The sequence below is a fragment of the Ovis aries genome, chromosome 19 (assembly GCF_016772045.2).
Source record: "Ovis aries strain OAR_USU_Benz2616 breed Rambouillet chromosome 19, ARS-UI_Ramb_v3.0, whole genome shotgun sequence".
Taxonomy (NCBI): Eukaryota; Metazoa; Chordata; class Mammalia; order Artiodactyla; family Bovidae; genus Ovis; species Ovis aries.
The window spans coordinates 27,224,813-27,246,079 of record NC_056072.1 but is presented as its reverse complement, the minus strand read 5'-3'; the positions used below and the strand labels follow the sequence as shown (position 1 = coordinate 27,246,079).

The following is a 21,267-nucleotide window of genomic DNA, read 5'->3' as shown; positions in this document are numbered from 1 at the left end:
TATTTTTAAGCATCTGGAACACTAAGATAAAATTTCATTGCATTTTCATCAGTGTTAAAAGTGGTGCATTGAAGATAATGTTATTTATTCATTTCTCCACAAAGAACATTTGGAATATATTTTTCCATGGCTGACAGAAACAAAGAAGTATTACTAAGTTTGCAAACATAGAACAATTAGAACATTTTTCAACAACAACACTTCATTAATTGTTTACCTGTGAAAAAACCAGTTACGGCTCCCCTAGAGTCATAAGCACCTAAAAAGATATACTTGGAGAAATACAAGTCTCCTTATTAACCCCTTCTTTCAGTGAATGTATTACATCCCTTCAAGGCCTCCAAGTGAAAGCAATGCTTTCTAATGCCTTGTAAGTTGGAACTCTGATGTATTAAATATTCTCCACTTTTTGCCACCTTCTTTGGCTTCTTTACCAGAAACCTGTATCTCAGCCTGTACCTTAGGCTGAGAATTAAAAAAAAAAAAATCATTTTTATCTTCTTAGCTCAATAAGACATCAGGCTAAGAATACCCGATATTGCTCTTCATAACTTCCAAAAACTACATGTGAAACCATCAAAAAAATTACAAAGCAAACAAGACTAAAGAATCTCACTATATGTCAAAAACCACAAGAGCAATCACATGCCAAGCATATGAACAAATAAAACTCATGAGGCAGATGAGGATAAACTGCAGGGAAACCCAAGGGACTAAATGATACATTCTGGGTTTTCTTTATGAAAGAGAGAAATCCCAACAGAAGTACGAAGGTATTCTGTACCTTATTCCCCACACTTATCCTGATGGGATGCACCCAAAAGCGAAACTCAAGGACAGTAGTACCAAGTCAAAAATAGAAAAACTCGGTTGGGAGAAGCCATCCACTCCATGTGCTCTTGCTTCCTTGTAAGATATTCTGGGTTTGACAAGAATGAAAGGCCCAATCATTCTTTACCAGGCCCATTTCTCATGAATATGTTTTCAGAGAGCAACCAGGAGGGATAAGACAAGCTCTCCCTCTAGGAAAAGCAGGCTTGCTTACTGCTTGCTATAAAAGAGGTGGATTCCCTAATCTCAATGCTCCTCCTAGAATGCAGAATCCATCCTGGCTAAATCCTATCACCTCTGTGGGACCTGGGGGCAAGGGGAATTGAAGCATGGAGCTTGCTATGTGGTGAATAATAAACCTCTTCGTTACTGATCCAGGAAATCATGTCTTCTGGTAGCATCCATAAAAGAGCAACAGGCTAGCTTATTAGCTTCTAAGTGGGGTAAAATAAAATCCCAGACTCAACAACTTTATCCCACTTTGCCTATAAATTACTGGCCATGAAGTAGGGGCAGACTGCAAGAGGCATGGTATACTTTCAGAAGTATTTCCAAACAAGTTACATTCTCCAGGAAGTATAGACTGAGGAAAAACTTTTCAGTTAATGATACTTTTTCAGATATTGGAAAATTATAGCATGCAGTAAAAATATACTCCAGTATTTCTATATGTATTAAGAAATATACTTAAATATGTGAAAGTCACTCAGTGTCTGACTCTTTTGTGACCCTAGGGACAGTCCATGGAGTCCTCCAGGACAGAATACTGGAGTGGGTAGCTGTTCCTTTCTCAAGGGAATCTACCCAACCCAGGGATTGGACCCAGGTCTCCCACAATGCAGGCTGATTCTTTACCAGCTGAGCCACCAGGGAAGCCCCCAAATACTGGAGCGGATAGCCTATTCCTTCTCCAGATCTTCCTGACCCAGGAAGCAAATGGGGGTCTCCTGCATTGCAGGCGGGTTCTTTACCAGCTGAACTACCAAGGAAACCCCTACTTAAATACAGTTAGAAGAAATAATGTATTTTGTGAAAGACTCCTGGCAATACAAAATTAAGACTGGAAACTTCACCTTCCCCTGTAGATCAAAGGAGTACATCTGACCTCTGCAAATTCAGGGTAATCAACTGACATGTGTGTATAAAGGCTGACTTTGGACAAAATTTGCTTTTTAACCTACTAAAAGTTTTAAGCATAAAAATGGGAGGACCAAATGGAAGTAGGAAGAAAGACTGCCTCTAAAAGCCAAAATGGCATTTTAGAAAACTGACTATATCTTCAGAATAATACAAGCAAATAGATGTGTCTCCAATAAATCAGAAACAGAAATTCATAGGAAAGAACAACCTGATATAAAAACTATTTCAAGAAATAAGACAAAAATAATCCCTTTCTACCCTTTTAAGAATATAAATAAACATACAACTAATAGAGACAAGAAAATTTCCTAAATTCTTTATGGGATGTGTAAGTATAACAAAATAAACTTTCAAGTTCTAAGCAAAGCAAATTAAGAGATCTAAACCAAGCTACACGCTGGAAAATTATATGTGTGTGTGTGTGTGTATGTACGTATATACACATATTCTATGCTATGTTTAATCACTCATTATTCAACTATTTGCAACCCCATGGACTACAGCCTGCCAGGCTCCTCTGTACATGGGGATTCTCCAGGCAAGATCACTGGAGTGGGTTGCCATGCCCTCCTCCAGGGGATCTTCCCAACTCAGGGATCAAACCCAGGTCTCCCACATTGCGGGTGGATCATCTACTGACTAAGCCACCAGGGAAGCTGAAGAATACTGGAGTGGGTAGCCTATCCCTTTTTCAGGGGATTTTCCTGACCCAAGAATCGAACCAGGGTCTCCTGCAAACTATCAAAATACCCAGGGAAGATACAGGTTAAAAATATATATATCTATTCAAAGACAAAAAAAATGAAAATGAAAGAAGTGAAAGAGCAAGAAGTATGAAAAAAAGAACACACAGAATATAATGGCTGGAATAAAACCAACCACTGCTATTATAAAAACAGCAGGCAAAAGAATAAGCCATGCATTAAATGACACATCATCAATTTACTAATGGCTTGTGGCAGTGGGGAAAGACTACTACCACATTATTAGAACATCTGCATTCTAATTTTGGAATAACTGAGGTGTAAAGAACTAAGAGAGATCTTAGAACCAAGGTAATGATGATATGCATTATATACGAAACATGACAAAAACAAAGGAAGACAGGCTAGTAAAAAGAAAGAAAAAAGGAGAAAATGGTCTAAACATACATCAGGAAGACAAAGACTGAATTAGGTCTCTGGTCTCAATTCTAAATTCCCAGCTAAAGAGCATGTGACCTCCTCGGGATGGGACATAGGTTCACCCTGGTCCAATTAACATGGTACAGACTTTGTCTCCAGAGCCAGACCTCATGGGGGTTGCACTGAAGGTCATCGTGAGCTGGGCAAAACTGCAATGGAGGTCAAAGATATGTTACATTCTTTTCTTTCTCACTGTCTTTGTTCCTTTATATTTTCAGAGTTGTTAGATGTAATTCTCTAATTTCAACGTTCTGCCAGAGCAAAGGTCGTGACTGACAATTTGGTCATACTCTTTTTAGTTCTAACATAGTACAAAGCACAGAGTAACTAATGAGTAAACACATCCTTAACTAGATTCTTTTTCCTCCCTTAAACAGAATCCTTACAAAATAGTCAAACAGAAAACAAACATGCACACATACATCCACATTCTCTTTCTCACACACACACACACACACACACACACACACACACACACACACTAAACTCTGCTTTGTACAGTAAAGAGAGATAAAAAACATTGAATTAATTTCTCAGCCTATTTCTTTAATTAATAAAAATCCTCATACTGTTTCTGAAATCCAAAATGACCACACAAAGTCAGTTATATATTTTTAACTGTTGGATTTGTTACATGTGTGAACATACACTTACAGGCAAACTGGAGCTTAGCTTCTCTGCTGACAATTGTCCCGACTGAATTTGTAGCAAAGCATTGATAGTTTCCTGTATCCCAATTTCTGTTGGGGTTCATAACCACAAGATTTCCTCTGATCAGCTTATAACGATACTCCATACTCAAATCAATATCGCTTCCATTCAGCTGCCATCTGTAAAACAAATGTCCAGGATTTCTCCCTTAGTATAATTTTTTTTTAAAAAACAACCTATCTTATAGAATCTACTTTAAACATCAGCTCTCTTATAAATAAAAGGGGACAAATATATCATTCAATTGTTATATAACTGGAAATCAAAGATGTCCCAGTCGTTTTTTTTTTTTAAACAGAAACAAAAGGTTGAATTATAGTAGAAAGCACAATAGAGTAGTGTCTAAAAGCTGAAAGTTTTCAAGATTTTCTGAAGAGGTGAAAATAATTTAGTTTGTTCACTAGGGGGAAAATTAGTCTAGGTCTGCATAGGCAAAGATGGAGTAGAAAGTTGAGGTCATTATCTCATACACTTCAGGCCAGTCTCATGCTGCTGATGAAGGAGGGGGAAGCACATTTCTTTGATTTATCCAGACTGACTGAGCACATTTAATAAATTAATTGGGTAAGTGTTCAACTATCCATTTCAATTTGTCTGGGTAAAAACCTGGCCCCAAGGCACCTTCGGCTCGTCTAAGCCATCACAGAGCTATTTACTAAATGGCGCACTGTGGTAAAAGACCCTAAATGCCACCTAGAGCGTCAGAAACAGTAAAGGCACTAAGTTGAGAGTCATATTTATCAATGGGAAGCCAAAAGAGAAAAACAAAGTAGTCGGTTTTTATTTTTTTTATTTTATTTTTTTTTAGTTTTTTATTTTTTAAATTTTAAAATCTTTAATTCTTACATGCGTTCCCAAACATGAACCCCCCTCCCACCTCCCTCCCATAACATCTCTCTGGGTCATCCCCATGCACCAGCCCCAAGCATGCTGCATCCTGTGTCAGACATAGACTGGCGATTCAATTCTTACATGATAGTATACATGTTAGAATGTCATTAATAGTCGGTTTTTAAATAAGAGTTTTTAAACAGAAAAAACAGAATTTTTTTAAACAGTAAGCACACCAGACACATCAAAGTTAAAAGTAGACATTATGTTTAAAAACTCATTGAATATCCCACAATCTCAAGAGTACATCCATTGTATAAAGCCATCGACCTGCCAGAAGTTTGATTTTATAAGAAAATTACACTGGTATCCGGTCTATAAATTTAAGGGTATTATGGCAACAATCATCTCAATTCCTCTTTATATTAACTTTCAGAAAATGGGTAATAAAACACCCACTTCACAGATGAGAATTTCAATAAAACAGCTGAGTGAACTGTTGTCAACTTTCTCCAAACTCTTAGTTACAGATCAGAACTATTCATTTGAATGCTGGCCCAGAGATTTTTAACCATGTCCTGGGTCATATAAAAACTGTATTAATACACCAAATATTTAACCTGGAAATAGTAGCATTGTGAAAGCACATAAAGTATTGTGAAATGTGAACATTATCACAAATCAAAGTGCATAAAGTTAAAGGAAATATCACACAGCTGTGAAAAATGTATGAGATTTTGTAAACATAGAAAAGCCTTACAAAGGTTAAAACTTTTTTGCAAAATGCAGTTTGATACTATGTACATAAAGTTTTTAAAGACATAAAGTAATATTAAACAAGTATTAAACATGTTTTTAAATGTATAAAAACAAAACACTTCAAGTTTAAGGTATCTTAGAGCTTTCCCTGAGAAGGCAATGGCACCCCACTTTAGTACTCTTGCCTGGAAAATCTCATGGACAGAGGAGCCTGGTAGGTTGCAGTCCATGCGGTCGCTAAGAGTTGGACACGACTGAGCAAATTCACTTTCACTTTTCACTTTCATGCATTGGAGAAGGAAATGGCAACCCACTCCAGTGTTCTTGCCTGAAGAATCCCAGGGATGGGGAGCCTGGTGGGCTGCCGTCCATGGAGTCGCACAGAGTCGGACACGACTAAAGCGACTTAGCAGCAGCAGAGCTTTCACGGAGCGAAAAGTGAGAAAGGGTTACAGGGCAAACAGTGGAAACTGAGCTTTTTAGGTTTGATTTCCTAAACCGAATAGTGTTTTTACATGGATATTCATCATTACACTTGCCTCTATGTTTGTATCATTTTCTATACCTGAAAGAGTAGGTATAAAAAAAATTAATGCTAAGAAATGAATAAATTTACAAGTTTAGTTTCTATTGATCAAAGTAGCATTGTATCATTTGCTCATCTTAAAAATTAAGACTTCCTTGATTTTTCTTTCTATATTCACATACAAGACTCCTAGGTTTAAAGCAACATTCTGAAATTAAGAGGAAAATCTGGAGGCCTCAAGTCTTTTCTTTTGAGCTGAAAATAAGAAAATGATAAAGAAATAGAAAAACACCATAACTGCTTTCTCATTTGTGGCAGATTTTTGCTATTGGTTTGATTTTGCTTGGCTTGTACAGTAACTCTCTTATGATCCTTCCCAAGGCAAGCCTCTATTTGCACGTGTCTTTTAGATTACTTTCTTCTATTAGGACTTTAATCCTGCCCTTAGAATTTTGAAGTGGGACTGTAAACACCTGTTAATCCTTCTTCATTTGATTCCTGCCCTAATCCTAGAACTATGGAAACTCAGAAAAGGAAATTAAGGAAAACTGTTCATCTACATTCTTTCTTAATACTCTGCACTCTTGATACACAAGGTGGTCTGCACACCAAGGTCATGAGCACCCTCGTTATCATCCAAGAGTGTGCTTAAAAAGCAGAATCTTAGACTCTATTCAGGTCTACTAAAACAGAATGGGCATCTGAGAGCTGCCAGCGTTTAATAGGCCCATTCAAGTTTGGAAAAACTGGTCTATAATATCCCCAAGAAGTAATCATGGACTGCCTATGAGGGACAGAAATAAGAGTTATCCAATCTTGATTTATCCTATTTCATTTTCAAGAACTCTTATTAGAAAAATCAACCCTCCTTCCTTCTTTCCTTCTTCATTCTACCTTTCCTCCCTCTTTCCCTTCATCCCTTCTTAGCAAAAAAATATTTGAAACTTAAGAGAAAAGTGTGAGTTGCTCGTCGTGTCCCACTCTTTGCAACCCCATGGACTGTAGACCGCCAGGTTCCTCTGTCCATGGGATTCTCCAGGCAAGAATACTGGGGTGGGTTGCCATTCCCTTCTCCAGGGGATCTTCTAGACCCAGGGATTAAACCCGGGTCTCCCACAGTGCAAGCAGATTCTTTACCATCTGAGCCACCTCTGAGTGCCTATGTTTCCAGGCTCTAAGGAAGGGGTGAAAAAGCTCCTTCATGGAGCTTACATTGTGCTAGAAGCCTTTTTTCTGTTTCTCAGTTCCTGTCCCTCCCCCCGTGCCTAGCCCCAGTCTCTATCCAACCCTACCATTAACAGTAGAATGAACAGAAATGAGATTCATAACCAAGTGCTCCTTGGTTTATGGGTTGAACTCATCATGTGATTATGAGCAATTAACCAAACTCCATTAAACCTAAGATTTCAAAATGTAAAATGAAGACAGTATCATCTTCCCCACACGGTTGTTCTATCGATTTATTTACAAACTGCTGAGAAAAGAAGTAAAACAAAGGTGAAGGAGAAAAGGAAAGATATATCCATCTGAAGGCACAGTTCCAAAGAATAGCAAGGAGACATAAGAAAGCCTTCCTAAGTGATCAATGAAAAGAAATAGAGGAAAACAATAGAGTGGGACAGATTAGAGATCTCTTCAAGAAAATTAGAGATACCAAGGGAACATTTCATGCAATGACAGGCACAATAAAGGACAGAAACAGTATGGACCTAACAGAAGCAGAAGATACTAATAAGAGGTGATAAGAATACACAGAACAACGATACAAAAAAGATCTTCATGACCCAGATAACCATGATGGTGTGATCACTCACCTAGAGCCAGACATCCTGGAATGCAACGTCAACTGCACCCTAGGAAGCATCACTACCAACAGCTAGGGGAAGTGACGGAATTACAGCTGAGCTGTTTCAAATCCTAAAAGATGATGCTGTGAAAGTGTTGCACTCAATATGCCAGCAATTATGGAAAACTCATCAGTGGCCACAGGACTGGAATACATCACTGCTCATTGCAGTCTCAAAGAAGGGCAATGCCAAAGAATGTTCAAACTGCCACACAATTGCCCTCATTTCACAGGCTTGAAAAGTAATGCTCAAAATTCTCCAAGCTAGACTTCAACAGTACATGAACTGAGAATTTCCAGATGCTCAAGCTGGATTTAGAAAAGGAAGAGGAACCAGAGATCAAATTGCCAACATTCGTTCAATTGTAGAAAAAGTGAGAGAATTCCACAAAAACGTCTACTTCTGCTTCACTGACTATTCCAAAGCCTTTGACTGTGTGGATCACAAAAAACTGTGGAAAATTCTTAAAGGGATGGGAATACAGGCAACCTTACCTGCCTCCTGAGAAACCTCTATGCAGGTCAAGAAGCTACAGTTAGAATGGGACATGAAACAACAGACTGGTTCCAAATTGGGAAAGGAGTATGTAAAGGCTGTATATTGTCAACCTGCTTATTTAACTTATATGCAGAGTACATCATGTGAAATGCCAGCCTGGATGAAGCACAAGCTGGGATCAAGATTGCCAGGAGAGGTTCCAATAACCTCAGATATGCAGATGACACCATCCTTATGTTAGAAAGGAAGAGGAACTAAAGGGCCTCTTAAGGAAGGTGAAAGAGGAGAGTGAAAAAGCTGCCTTAAAACTCAACGTTCAGAAAACAAAGATCATGGCATTGGGTCCCATCACTTCACGGCAAATAGAAGAGGAAACAATGAAAACAGTGACAAACTTTATTTTCTTGGTCTCCCAAATCACTGCAGATGGTGACTGCAGCCATGAAATTAAAAGATGCTTGCTCCTTGGAAGAAAAGCTATAACAAACCTAGATAGCATATTAAAGAGCAGAGATATTACTTTGCCAACAAAGCCCCATATAGCTAAATCTATGATTTTTCCAGTAGCCATGAATGGATGTGAGTGTTGGACTATAAAGAAAGCTGAGCACCAAAGAATGGATGCTTTTGAACTGTGGTGTTAGTGGAGACTCTTGAGAGTGTCTTGGACTGCAAGGAGATCAAACAAGTCAATCCTAAAGGAAATCAACCCTGAATATTCATTGGAAGGACTGATGCTGAAGCTGAAGCTCCAATACTTTGGCCACCTGATTCGAAGAGCTGACTCTTTAGAAAATACCCTGATGCTGGGAAAGAATGAAGGCAGGAGGAGAAGGGTATGGCAGAAGACAAGATGGTTGGATGGGATCACTGACTCAGAGGACAATGAGCTTGAGCAAGCTCTGGGAGATGGTAAAGGACAGGGAAGCCTGGCATGCTGCAATCCATGAGATTGCAAAGAGTCAGACACAACTGAGGGACTGAACAACAACAACCATCAATCAATCAATTTATTTAAACAATGTATATAAAACCAGTGGCTCATGGTAGTCATCTAACAAATAGGTAGGTACAAGTGTTAACATGGGAGGGGTTTCCATCCAAATCTGCAAGTCTGTCCGTTTCCTTTGTTTTCCTTTTCTTCCATCCTCATAGAGTGTATGTTGGTTAAATGCAACCTGTTTGATTCAATGCTTTGGGTCATCTCCTCTCATGTGGAATGAACTGTGTCTTCCACATATGGTTTGTCTGCATTTGTACCTGACTTAGAAGTCAGTGAAACGTGGGACAAAACACATGCTGGGCTTGACCTTCAAAGAATAAATCTGACAGTAAATCACTAGTAGGTGGGCTGAATTTTTAAGCTGCAAATGGTTTGCTAGTTACTAAGTTATTTGATGGCTTGTGGAGGAAGAAGGGAGAACTCCTCTAAATGCAAAGCAGGAAAAATGCAGTTAATTTCACACACTTTTGAATAGAGAACTCTCATGACAAATGGTACTTGTGGCTTTGTTATCTACAAAGAACAGTGTGTATCAAGGAAAAAAGGTTTCAGCTCCAAAGTCTAGAATGTTTATGGCCTGATGAAGCATGCCTGATGGCTTCATTTGAAAATTTCTGTTTTTGTGTTTAGCTGATGAATAATAAAGGTACAATGGCTATGTGGCAAATTGTAAAGATAAATAAAAATATATAGAAGCACTTCTTCTTGTCTATTTAATAGCTGGAAAGATTTAAGAGATCATAAAATATGTGGGAAAACATCTTATTTCAGTAAGCATCTAAGATGTAAAAGCTATCATATCTCTAAGTTCTGACTGAATAGCCAAAATGGAAAACATTTCTTACATTATGCATGAATGTTTCTTACTTATGTTATCTCACTCTTTGTCATATAGACACAATCTCTAAATTATTTTACTGTGCAAAAAGGCCAAAACTGCTCTTGTACATGTTTCTGCTGTAACAAAATTATAACTGCATTTGTTTTAGTAAATTCATCAGAGTGAAGATATACTTGAGATACTCAGAAGATAGTTAATTTTCTTTTAACAAAGCAATATATTTCTCTCCTTCTTAATATTATTCATCATTAAATGGAACTCATCCCCAGGTGATATAAAATTTCTCAATATCTTATTATACATGGATTGCTTTTCTTCTTGCTAAAACTATGTTGATTCAAAAGGGTTGTTTTTAAACTCTGCAATGTGTAAGCAACCCGTGAGCCTGGGCATCCAAATGTTATTTTATTCTGAGAAAACAGTGCACTTCACTTCCTAATACAGAAATTTATTTCTGAATATTTTCAATACAACCTTTTGTATAGGAAATAATCAGGAAAGTTGAAGGCACACAAACATACTCTTTCCACAAAGAATGCATCTAATAAATCTACAAATTAGACTACACTTCTTTGCAGTAAATTGTAATCCAACTGTCCAGAGTTCATGAACATCATGCCCAGTGGTAAGACAGTGACAGGTAAATGGTGCATTTAGGTCATAAATTTGGGAAGCTTTCAGAAGCAGACACTGCCTTTTAGCTTTGAACATGCAGAATCCTTTGTGAAAGTTAAAAATGTCTACTTTTATGAAGGAATTTTGAAGTTCCTTAGGACTTTAAAGTCTCAGAATGAAATACTTTTTTGAAATATGGAAATCATTTAAAACTTCATAAAAGTAAAATCTGCATATTCCAATTTCATTCCGAGAAGCTTCATGCAGTGATTTGGAGCAAAAGAAGACAGCTCTGGGGCTCTTGGGGTGATGTACACTAGCATTTCAATCATATAACATTTACACTGTGTTCTAGGAGCAGACTAACCTTGTAGCTTTAGTTCAGTGGTAAATGTCACAAGATTAAGTGCCTTTGCATAATCATCATCTTGTAACGCTCTTGAATGATCTTGTAAGATCACTGTCAGCTTTCAGTGTTCAAACGCTCATTCTACATGAGTTAGGATTTGCTTTTAGAATCCACAAGTGAGAAATGGTTTAATTTTCATATTTCACAACTCTGATTCTCAAGCAATAGGCTCTCAACCCCTTAAACTGCTTGGTGTGGAGCTTATATGTGAACTTGTTTCTAGGTCAATAACTCAAGGTTCAGATTCTGGAAGAAGTTGCAGTTCCAGAAGAAGTCCTGGGCTACTTACTCTGCCAGCTGATCTGAGGTAGCATGGATTAGATCGGTCCATTTCTAAATTTCAGTTACACACTCTATACAACAGGAAGCTTTTACTGGCCTACAATTTCTTTAAGATATTGTACAGGCCCTTGGGTTAACAGTTTTTGAATCTTAAGTATAAAGCATAAGGCGGGGATATTTCAACTGGCAGTTATCAGTTTTAAATGATGGAAACAGTAATTGTGACTTCTAAGAAATAACATAATCATCAATCATGGGGAGTATATGAATCACTGCCTTCCAATACAGAGAAGAAACTATGTGTAAGATTCTGTGTATGTTTGTGTGCCAACAGAAGTTTATGTAACAATGAGTTAAATTAACATAAAAAGCTAGATTCTAAGTGTTGAAAGGTATTTTCAAGCCATATAGTCACACTATCAATCTCTGCTGAATTCCTTCCATCAGTCATAACAGGCAGGTGAGCATACTAGGTGCTCACAGAAGTTTCCTGAATGAAGTAATCTTATTTTACCCTCTAACCTAGCCATCCTAGCCTCCTAGCTTCCAACCTTCAACAGTCACCCCTCTCACTGTGGTCAAACATATTATCAATAAATATCTCAAAGACATGGAATGAATGTATAATTATTTTTACTCCCATCTAGTTATTATTTACCACACTAGTTATTACTGGATATGGCAACCTCTTTACAAAAAACCACACTAGTATGGAATGAGAATCATGGAGATAAACATAGATGTATCTTGTTGTCAGTTTAATTTAAGGCACTAAATCCTAACTTGGATCTCCCACTAAAACTCTGTAATAAAAGGTTAGAGAATATCACCCTTTGAAATCGAAACTAACAAAACTCAGTGACAATAAATTGAGTGACAATCAGGGAGTTTCAAAATAATCTCAGGATGTAATTCATCTCATGGTTGATTGTATTATCCTTCAAGGTATCTGCACCAACTTATAAAGTTTGGTCAGGAAAAATGGAAACATAAACAATATTCCAGAGAAAAACAAATGCTACATATTAGACTTTGATGAGAAACCAAGAAAAAGGCAGAATAATTTACTAAATTCTTTAAGAAGCTGGGGCTGGGTTTTGAAAATATGCCTACATTAAACACTTGTTAAATCAACAGGCAATACTTTATTTAGGGTTTGACAGGAAAATTAGGAATTTAATCACAGAAGCAATTTGTGGTTTTGGATGCAGCTTTCAAGTTAATAAGCAAATGCATTTGTGTTCAAATGCAATGTTTGTTAATATGTTTACTGAAGTGATGAGAATAATTGCAGCCCTTGAAAGAATGAATGCCTGAATTTGCATATTCAATACTTTATCCAAAAATAACTAGTTAGGCTTCAGCAATAATTAGTGAAGATACAAATGAGTTAAATTGTGATGCTGTGTTTTTAAAAATCAAGTTTCTAAAATGTGTTTCATGACAGAGACTCCCACTCATTGATAAATTTTAATCATATATAATAAAAAAAGACATAAAAAGAGATTAGACCTACACTGGGATTAAAAACAATTTAACTCTTCAGTTTATATAGGTAAAGCCTAGCTCAGATTGACCAGTGATTATCTTTATATTATTCTGAGAAGAATCAAAGAAGATGACTGCTCTTTCTGCCATCTCTGCTTCCATTTCAGCTTTTACTGGCAGCATCGTTCTCATTCTCCTCTGGAGAGGCCACACCTCCCAGGACCCAGGCATGGCCACTGGGACCATTCCTCATTTCAGGCCTTAGAGATTAGTTAGGAATACAACTGTGATGCAGTTGATTTAACTAGTGTTTGATCAGTATGTGTTTTCCTTCCTTCTTCCCTCATGACAAAAACATAACAACAACAAAAATATGTTAATTTTTCAACTACCACCTTTAATATCTAAAATCTAACCTCTACATTTCTCCTGGGTTCTGACTACTGACAGTATTAGCTGTGTTTTTATTTCATGTTTTTCTGACACCATTCAGAGCTTTTGGTAACACATTAATAGGAAAGATCTCCTCTTCTTCCAGTTAATATTCTGTGGAGGATATAAGTAGACCTAGGCAGTCATCTTTGCCACTTCAGGGGCAATCTGTCTTAAAATAGAGCCATAAAGAAGGGCTCAATCCAAATTTAAGAATATCCTATAGAACAATCTATAGATTGCTTCTGTTCCTGTGATGCTTCATGACACTCTTGACTCCTGAAATAAAACCTAACCCCAAACTGCCTCTGTTTCCTCCCAGTCCATCGAGTCGGTGATGCCATCCAGTCATCTCATCCTCTGTCGTCCCCTTCTCCTCCTGCCCCCAATCCCTCCCAGCATCAAAGTCTTCTCCAGTGAGTCAACTCTTCGCATCAGGTGGCCAAAGTACTGGAGTTTCAGCTTTAGCATCATTCCTTCCAAAGAACATCCAGGGCTGATCTCCTTCAGAATGGACTGGTTGGATCTCCTTGCAGTCCAAGGGACTCTCAAGAGTCTTCTCCAACACCACAGTTCAAAATAATCAATTCTTCGGCGCTTAGCCTTCTTCACAATCCAACTCTCACATCCATACATGACCACTGGAAAAACCATAGCCTTGACTAGACGGACCTTTGTTGGCAAAGTAATGTCTCTGCTACTTATTATATAAAGCTGGAAAAGAATTATATTCTGGTTGCTTCCTTGTGCTGAGAATAAAACAGAACATTTATAGAAAAGCTGTGGATCCAGCAAGGATCAAAGTAGAGCACTGCTGTCCAGCAGAACTTTCTGCAAGCACAGAAATGTCCATTTGTGTGTCCAATACAGTAACTATTAGCTACATGTGGCTACTGAGCACTTGAAATGAGGCTGCTATGACTGAGGAATTGAATTCTTAGTTGAACTGATTTAAACATATGCAGACACACTTGGCTTCTGGCTACCATACTCGACGGCACAACCTGTTAAGTCTTGAGCCAGACTCAGTGTTGTAAACACAAAACCCACCTGGCCCACATTCACATTTAAGGCTTATCATCTTTGGCCTTTACTATGTTTAAAAAGCGAGAGTCAACAATAGAAATACAGAGATTGAAAAACAGAAAATTTCTCAATTTTAAACATCTCTTGAAAAGGTTTTGTAGTAGTGGACCAGGATTCCTGGATGATAACAACTGGCCAGTGCTCAGAAGCAATCATGGCCCCTGGATGGGCTTCTGGCCAAATGTGGGACAGTCTCTCGTCATGATTCGATGTGTCTACATGTTATTAAGGGCCGCCTCTTTTGGTCTGTTACTTGCCTAGTCCCCACTGACATTTGCATATTATACCCTGGTCAGTCCAATATGAGCCTTGTAATGCTGAAAGGCATTAGTTGAAGTGACCAGGGAACTTCCTATTTGGGGTCTTTCATCTTAGCAAATGATGGGCATATTTAACCCTATGAGAAGTTAGAGAAAATCCTTCCCATTTAAAAAAATGTTATTAATACTTCCTCAGGGCAACCTCTTTCAGCATCATCAGCAATTACGACCAGACTGAATACTAATTAACCTTTAAATACAAGCTTTGGGGCTCAGGCGGGAAGAGGCAAAAGAAAGAATAAAATTCTCAATTAAACCCTAAGATGGGTAATTTCTCTTGAGAATTTCTGAACTTTTAGATTTCTAATATGGCCAATTAAGAGTTCTTTTTACCCAGTGGTATAATAACAAAGACAAGATCTCTCATCAGAAAAGTTTGCCTCAGTCTACAAGACAGGATCTGGGCTTTCAAAAGGATATTCCTTTACAAGACTCTTAGACTTTACTCTGAGTCTTAGAGAATGTGTTTGGGTTGCTTTTAATTTACATTTTCAAATGAACTGTTAATTTCCTCCTTGATATCTTTCTTTTCCCCTCCCTGCCTTCCTTCCCTCATTCTTTCCTCCCTCCCTCCTTTTTCTCTTTCTTATCTATGTGCTTCTATTTATAAATAATTACAAAAACATATCCTTTCTGTAAATTAATGTAAAATATATATTTATCCCCATGTTAGATGGCTCAGATGGTAAAGAATCTGCCTGCAATTCAGAAGACCTGGGTTCAATCCCTAGACTGGGAAGATCCCCTGGAGAATGAAATGGCTATCCACTCCAGTATTCCTGCCTGGAGAATCTGATGGGCAGAGGAGCCTGGTAGGCTACAGTTCATAGGATGGCTAAGAATTGGACACGACTGAGCAACTAACACTGTCTCTCACTTTCAAAGTCATTACCTATTTGCACTATTTATTCATAATTTTTAAAGGACAGCAGAAAATAAGAACCAGCAAGTTTATTTTCTTCTGGAACAGGTAAAGGAAAAATGCAGGATATTATTACTTGGTTGACTATTAAAATCAAAAACTAGGAGAAAAATCAGGCCATATGTGAAGGTGTTATCTAAATAGATGAGGTTATAATTACAACCCACTGTAGTCTATAATCCCATCTACTCATCGGCATAATTACTGATTCAGATAACATGGATAATAAGGAATCATTGCTTATTATAGGAAAACCTAATATTTTCACAGTGAAAAGAGGTTTCCTCATGCTTTTTCCAGGTCTCAATTTCTAATAACTCTAAAGTGAAATTTTATACTGGTCATTAGTCTTACCTTCAGAGTATCTTTAGAGCTATAAAGTGTTTTCCATTTCCCTATAAACCAACTATTTTAAAACAATACCTAGCATGTAAAATTTCTTCATTTCTCAAACTTAAAACTGATTAATTAATTTCAGTTATACAGCTATTTTCAGGTACAGATTTGTTTTTAAATGCAACATATAGTATCTCAGGACATTTAATAAAACATAAAAAGTACTGTACAAATGGCAGAACTTTATCAACATTTTATATATGTTATCAGGATTTAAACACATATATCATGTCTATACAACAGCATTTTGTAAATACCTGGTATTTAATTGTATTTACTCTAATTGTAATACACTGACATTAAAATAAGTATCTCATAAATAAACACAATAAAAAGATATTTCTGAATTTCTAAGCTCAAGACGTCTTGAGGTTTGATTAAACTTTACCAACATAATTAATCTATTCATTTAAAAATAAAATCCTATGTGACTATATGTTATATCTTGACAAGTTTTCAGCTGAACACATTCATCACCAAATTATTCACAAGATAAAATGCCAGGAAATAACTTTACTAACAACCAAAAAAAAAAAAAAAAACCAGCCCACACATGAGTCATTCACATTGATTCTTTAAAATATTTACAGTCATATCTAAAAGGATAATATTCTACTTCACAGAGAAACAAACAGATGCATTTAGAAAGTGTTAGAATGTCCTACAAAAACGCTGGTGAAAATGTTTCCAGGATAATTTCCTATTAAGTGGATCTGTTCATCTTCCCTCCAAAGAAGAAAATATTTCCACCTGTTGCATGTACTGTGTCTGATTAACTGAAGAAGCTCATAAAATAGCTTTTTGTTTGATTTTAATCATGTTGACAACTTTTCTTATTTCTATAGGTTAAGGAACAGGCAGAGAGAAGAAACTCTTCTATCACCTCAGCCAATTCCGACCAGTAACCAGGATCATTACAATTACTGTGTTGAAAATACTCAACAGGTGATCGACATATATGCTGTTGAGTACTGTTGACAGAAACTGACCTTTACTTGCAAGTGCAAAAATACAAAGGTCTACCTTAGAAAGTAGGGAAAACCATTAGACCATTCAGGTATGACCTAAATCAAATCCCTTATGATTATACAGTGGAAGTGAGAAATAGATTTAAGAGAATAGATCTAATAGAGTGCCTGATGAACTATGGACGAAGGTTCACGACATGGTACAGGAGACAGAGATTAATACCATCCCCATGGAAAAGAAATGCAAAAAAGCAAAATAGCTGTCTTGGGAGGCCTTACAAATAGCTGTGAAAAGAAGAGAAGCAAAAAGCAAAGGAGAAAAGGAAACATATAAGCATCTGAATGCAGAGTTCCAAAGAATAGCAAGAAGAGGTAAGAAAGCCTTCCTCAGCGATCAATGCAATGAAATAGAGGAAAACAACAGAATGGAAAAGACTAGAGATCTCTTCAAGAAAATTAGAGATACCAAGGGAACATTTCACGCAAAGATGGGCTCAATAAAGGACAGAAATGGTCTGGGCATAACAGAAGCAGAAGATATTAAGAAGAGGTGGCAAGAATACACAGAAGAACTATACAAAAAAGATCTTCATGACTAAGATAATCACGATGGTGTGATCACTCATCTAGAGCCAGACATCCTGGAATGGGAAGTCAAGTGGGCCTTAGAAAGCATCACTAGGAACAAAGCTAGTGGAGGTGATGGAATTCCAGTAGAGCTATTTCAAATCCTGAAAGATGATGCTGTGAAAGTGCTGCACTCAATATGCCAGCAAATTTGGAAAACTCAGCAGAGGCCATAAGACTGGAAAAGGTTAGTTTTCATTCCAATCCCAAAGAAAGACAATGACAAAAAAATGCTCAAACTACCGCACAATTGCACTCATCTCACATGCTAGTAAAGTAATGTCCAGAATTCTCCAAGCCAGGCTTCAGCAATACATGAACCGTGAACTTCCAGATGTTCAAGCTAGTCTTAGAAAAGGCAGAGGAACCGGAGATCAAATTGCCAACATCCGCTGGATCATGGAAAAAGCAAGAGAGTTTCAGAAAAACATCTATTTCTGCTTTATTGACTATGCCAAAGCCTTTGACTGTGTGGATCACAATAAACTGTGGAAAATTCTGAAAGAGATGGGAATACCAGACCACCTGATCTGCCTCTTGAGAAACCTATATGCAGGTCAGGAAGCAACAGTTAGAACTGGACATGGAACAACAGACTGGTTCCAAACAGGAAAAGGAGTATGGCAAGGCTGTATATTGTCACCCTGCTTAACTTATTCACAGAGTACATCATGAGAAACGCTGGCTTGGAGGAAGCACAAGCTGGAATCAAGATTGCTGGGAGAAATATCAGTAACCACAGATATGCAGATGACACCACCCTTATGGCAGAAAGTGAAGAGGAGCTAAAAAGCCTCTTGATGAAAGTGAAAGTGGAGAGTGAAAAAGTTGGCTTAAAGCTCAACATTCAGAAAACCAGGATCATGGCATCTGGTCCCATCACTTCAGGGGAAATAGATGGGAAAACAGTGGAAACTGTGTCAGACTTTATTTTTTGGGGCTCCAAAATCACTGTAGATGGTGATTGCAGCCATGAAATTAAAAGATGCTTACTCCTTGGAAGGAAAGTTATGACCAACCTAGATAGCAGATTCAAAAGCAGAGACATTACTTTGCCAACATAGGTCCATCTACTCAAGGCTATGGTTTTTCCAGGAGTCATGTATGGATGTGAGAGTTGGACTGTGAAGAAAGCTGAGTGCCGAAGAATTGATGCTTTTGCACTGTGGTGTTGGAGAAGACTCTTGAGAGTCCCTTGGACTGCAAGGAGATCCAACCAGTCCATTCTGAAGGAGATCAGTCCTGGGTGTTCATTGGAAGGACTGATGCTGAAGCTGAAACTCCAATACTTGGCCACCTCATGCGAAGAGTTGACTCATTGGAAAAGACTCTGATGCTGGGAGGGATTGGGGGCAGGAGGAGAAGGGGACGACAGAGGCTGAGATGGCTGGATGGCATCACCAACTCGATGGACATGAGTCTGAGTGAACTCCGTGAGTTGGTGATAGACAGGGAGGCCTGGCATGCTGCGATTCATGGGGTCGCAAAGAGTCGGACATGACTGAGCGACTGAACTGAACTGAAGTCAACTTAACCTTCTAACCTAAGACTGACCCAAGTTAATAATGATTGTTCGCTACTATTATCGACATGGGTTAAGAGAACAACAGGAGTTCAATAGGATCTACATCACTACTCAAAACACTAAGAATTTCATTAATAAAGGCTGAAGTCTGCTTGTTCTTCAGGTTATAGAAAAGGTTTTGCCAGGCGAAGTTGATTGCAAACAGGGAGTTTGAGACAAATGCTTGCAGTACTCAAAAGAGCATGCTGTTTTCAAGGTGCCTCAGGCACCTTCTCATAACCATTTAAATAAAAGCAGCATATCCTGTTTATAAATAATTCATGTCTTCATTAATGTGGGTCCCCTGAGAACCCTAAAAGTTAAAAATCGTTAATCCTGTATTATTTAATAAAGTATATACCCATCACGTCCAAATAAACTATCATCACCTCACCAAATATTATATTTTTATCTTAAGGTGATGAGAGTTCAGTTTTCTTTTTTCTTTCTTTTTTTCCTTATACCTTTCTGTGTTGCTGGAAGGTTTCTAGTGAAAAGTTATTATTTATATTGTTTGAAAAATGTATACTTTCACATGAGCAAAATACAATAAAATTTATTTTCTCTTCAAAAATAGTATGACTTTAGTAGGGATGTATTTTATTCTTCTACACTGTATGAACCTTCTAATGCATACTCAGTAAAATAGTAAAGGAAGAAGAATAGATGCTATTACCTTTTTCTAAAACTGTGATTGCTACATACTTTTACAACATATTTAATTTCATCCCTACAATGGATGTGTTCCCAAAAACTACATGTAAATCCAAGTTTTTACATTAATTTTTACCACAAATCAATGAAAAGACATTGCTTATTTAAGAGACTCTATCATGTTTTCTTTAATCAATAATTCTTACTGTAAAGGAAACAATCAATCAAATATACAAAATATGGACCCAAATGTTTAGGTATGACTGTTGAATATAGCTTCATGTACTATAACTTACTGATAGCACAAGTATACTGAAGCAAAAAAATAAGTTCATAGTTGCCAAATTGATTTTTTTTAATATGGATTTTCAAACTTTCCACTGTACCTGTAATGAGGTGAAGGATTGCCTCGTGCTTCACAATTTAAAGTTATTTTTTTATCCTCTGAGCCAACAGGAAAAATGCTGTTGCTGGGTTCTTTGACAAACACTGGGCCCTGTAAGAGCAGCTCACCTATATGGGTAGAAGACATCCAAAAAATAATCATAATAAGTAAAAGGTACTGTACCAGCTGCACACTAGAATTAAAGAAGAAAAGCAACCAACCAGTGTCTCTAGTGCTGTTTTTAAAAAAAGGGAAGCAGACACTGCTTCTTCCCTTTTCCATAAAGATGCTCTGTAGGCACTACTTTGTTTACAAGGCATCACTGAAGCTGTCCTTGCAACCTAGTAACACTTCTAAGAAAATGAAAATTACTATCAAAACCACTGTCATATTAATAAGATTACTTAAAAGAATAAATAAGGCTGTACTAATCACTTTTTATAATATAAATTCTACCTAAATGATCATTGGTGAATTACCTGGTCTAGGAAGTCTTTCTATCATAAGCCTCTTTACAAAACTAAAGCTGTATTCAAAACCACTTGAATCCCTGAGTATTGTCTTTCTCATAATACTTGCCATGCATGCAAATCTGAGTGTTGACAATGTTATTTTGCATTCCGACCTCAAAATTTGGTAGGATTTCCATTTGATTACTAGCAAATTGAAGAGGAGGATACAACACTGAACAAGTGTCCTTTAAAAAGTGCTTTTACTTTTGTTGAGAGAACTTGAACTTTCTAAGAATTTCCACATATACACAAATAGAAACCTGTGTCTTTGTATGATGAATTCAGAAAGGAAAGAAATAATGCCATCACCAACAGCTTATGCCACTGCAATTGTATAATCACTGGCAGAGCATTCTGAAAACAAAGACATTCACAGGAAAAAATAAAAACACAACCAAATTCCTTACTCCTATCTTGAAATGCTCAGTAAAACTGC

At 37.3% G+C, this 21,267-nt stretch overlaps 1 protein-coding gene across 1 annotated transcript in view; it reads right to left on the bottom strand.

Moving 5' to 3' along the window:
• The window catches only part of CNTN3 (contactin 3), a 408,740-nt gene that overhangs the window by 259,126 nt on the left and 128,347 nt on the right, over window positions 1-21,267 (bottom strand). The window contains exons 3-4 of the mRNA XM_015102330.4: window positions 20,321-20,447; window positions 3,810-3,985 (exon numbers count right to left, since the gene is read on the bottom strand). Of these exons, the coding sequence (XP_014957816.3) occupies window positions 3,810-3,985; window positions 20,321-20,447 (303 nt within the window). The remainder of the gene's footprint in view (window positions 1-3,809; window positions 3,986-20,320; window positions 20,448-21,267) is intronic.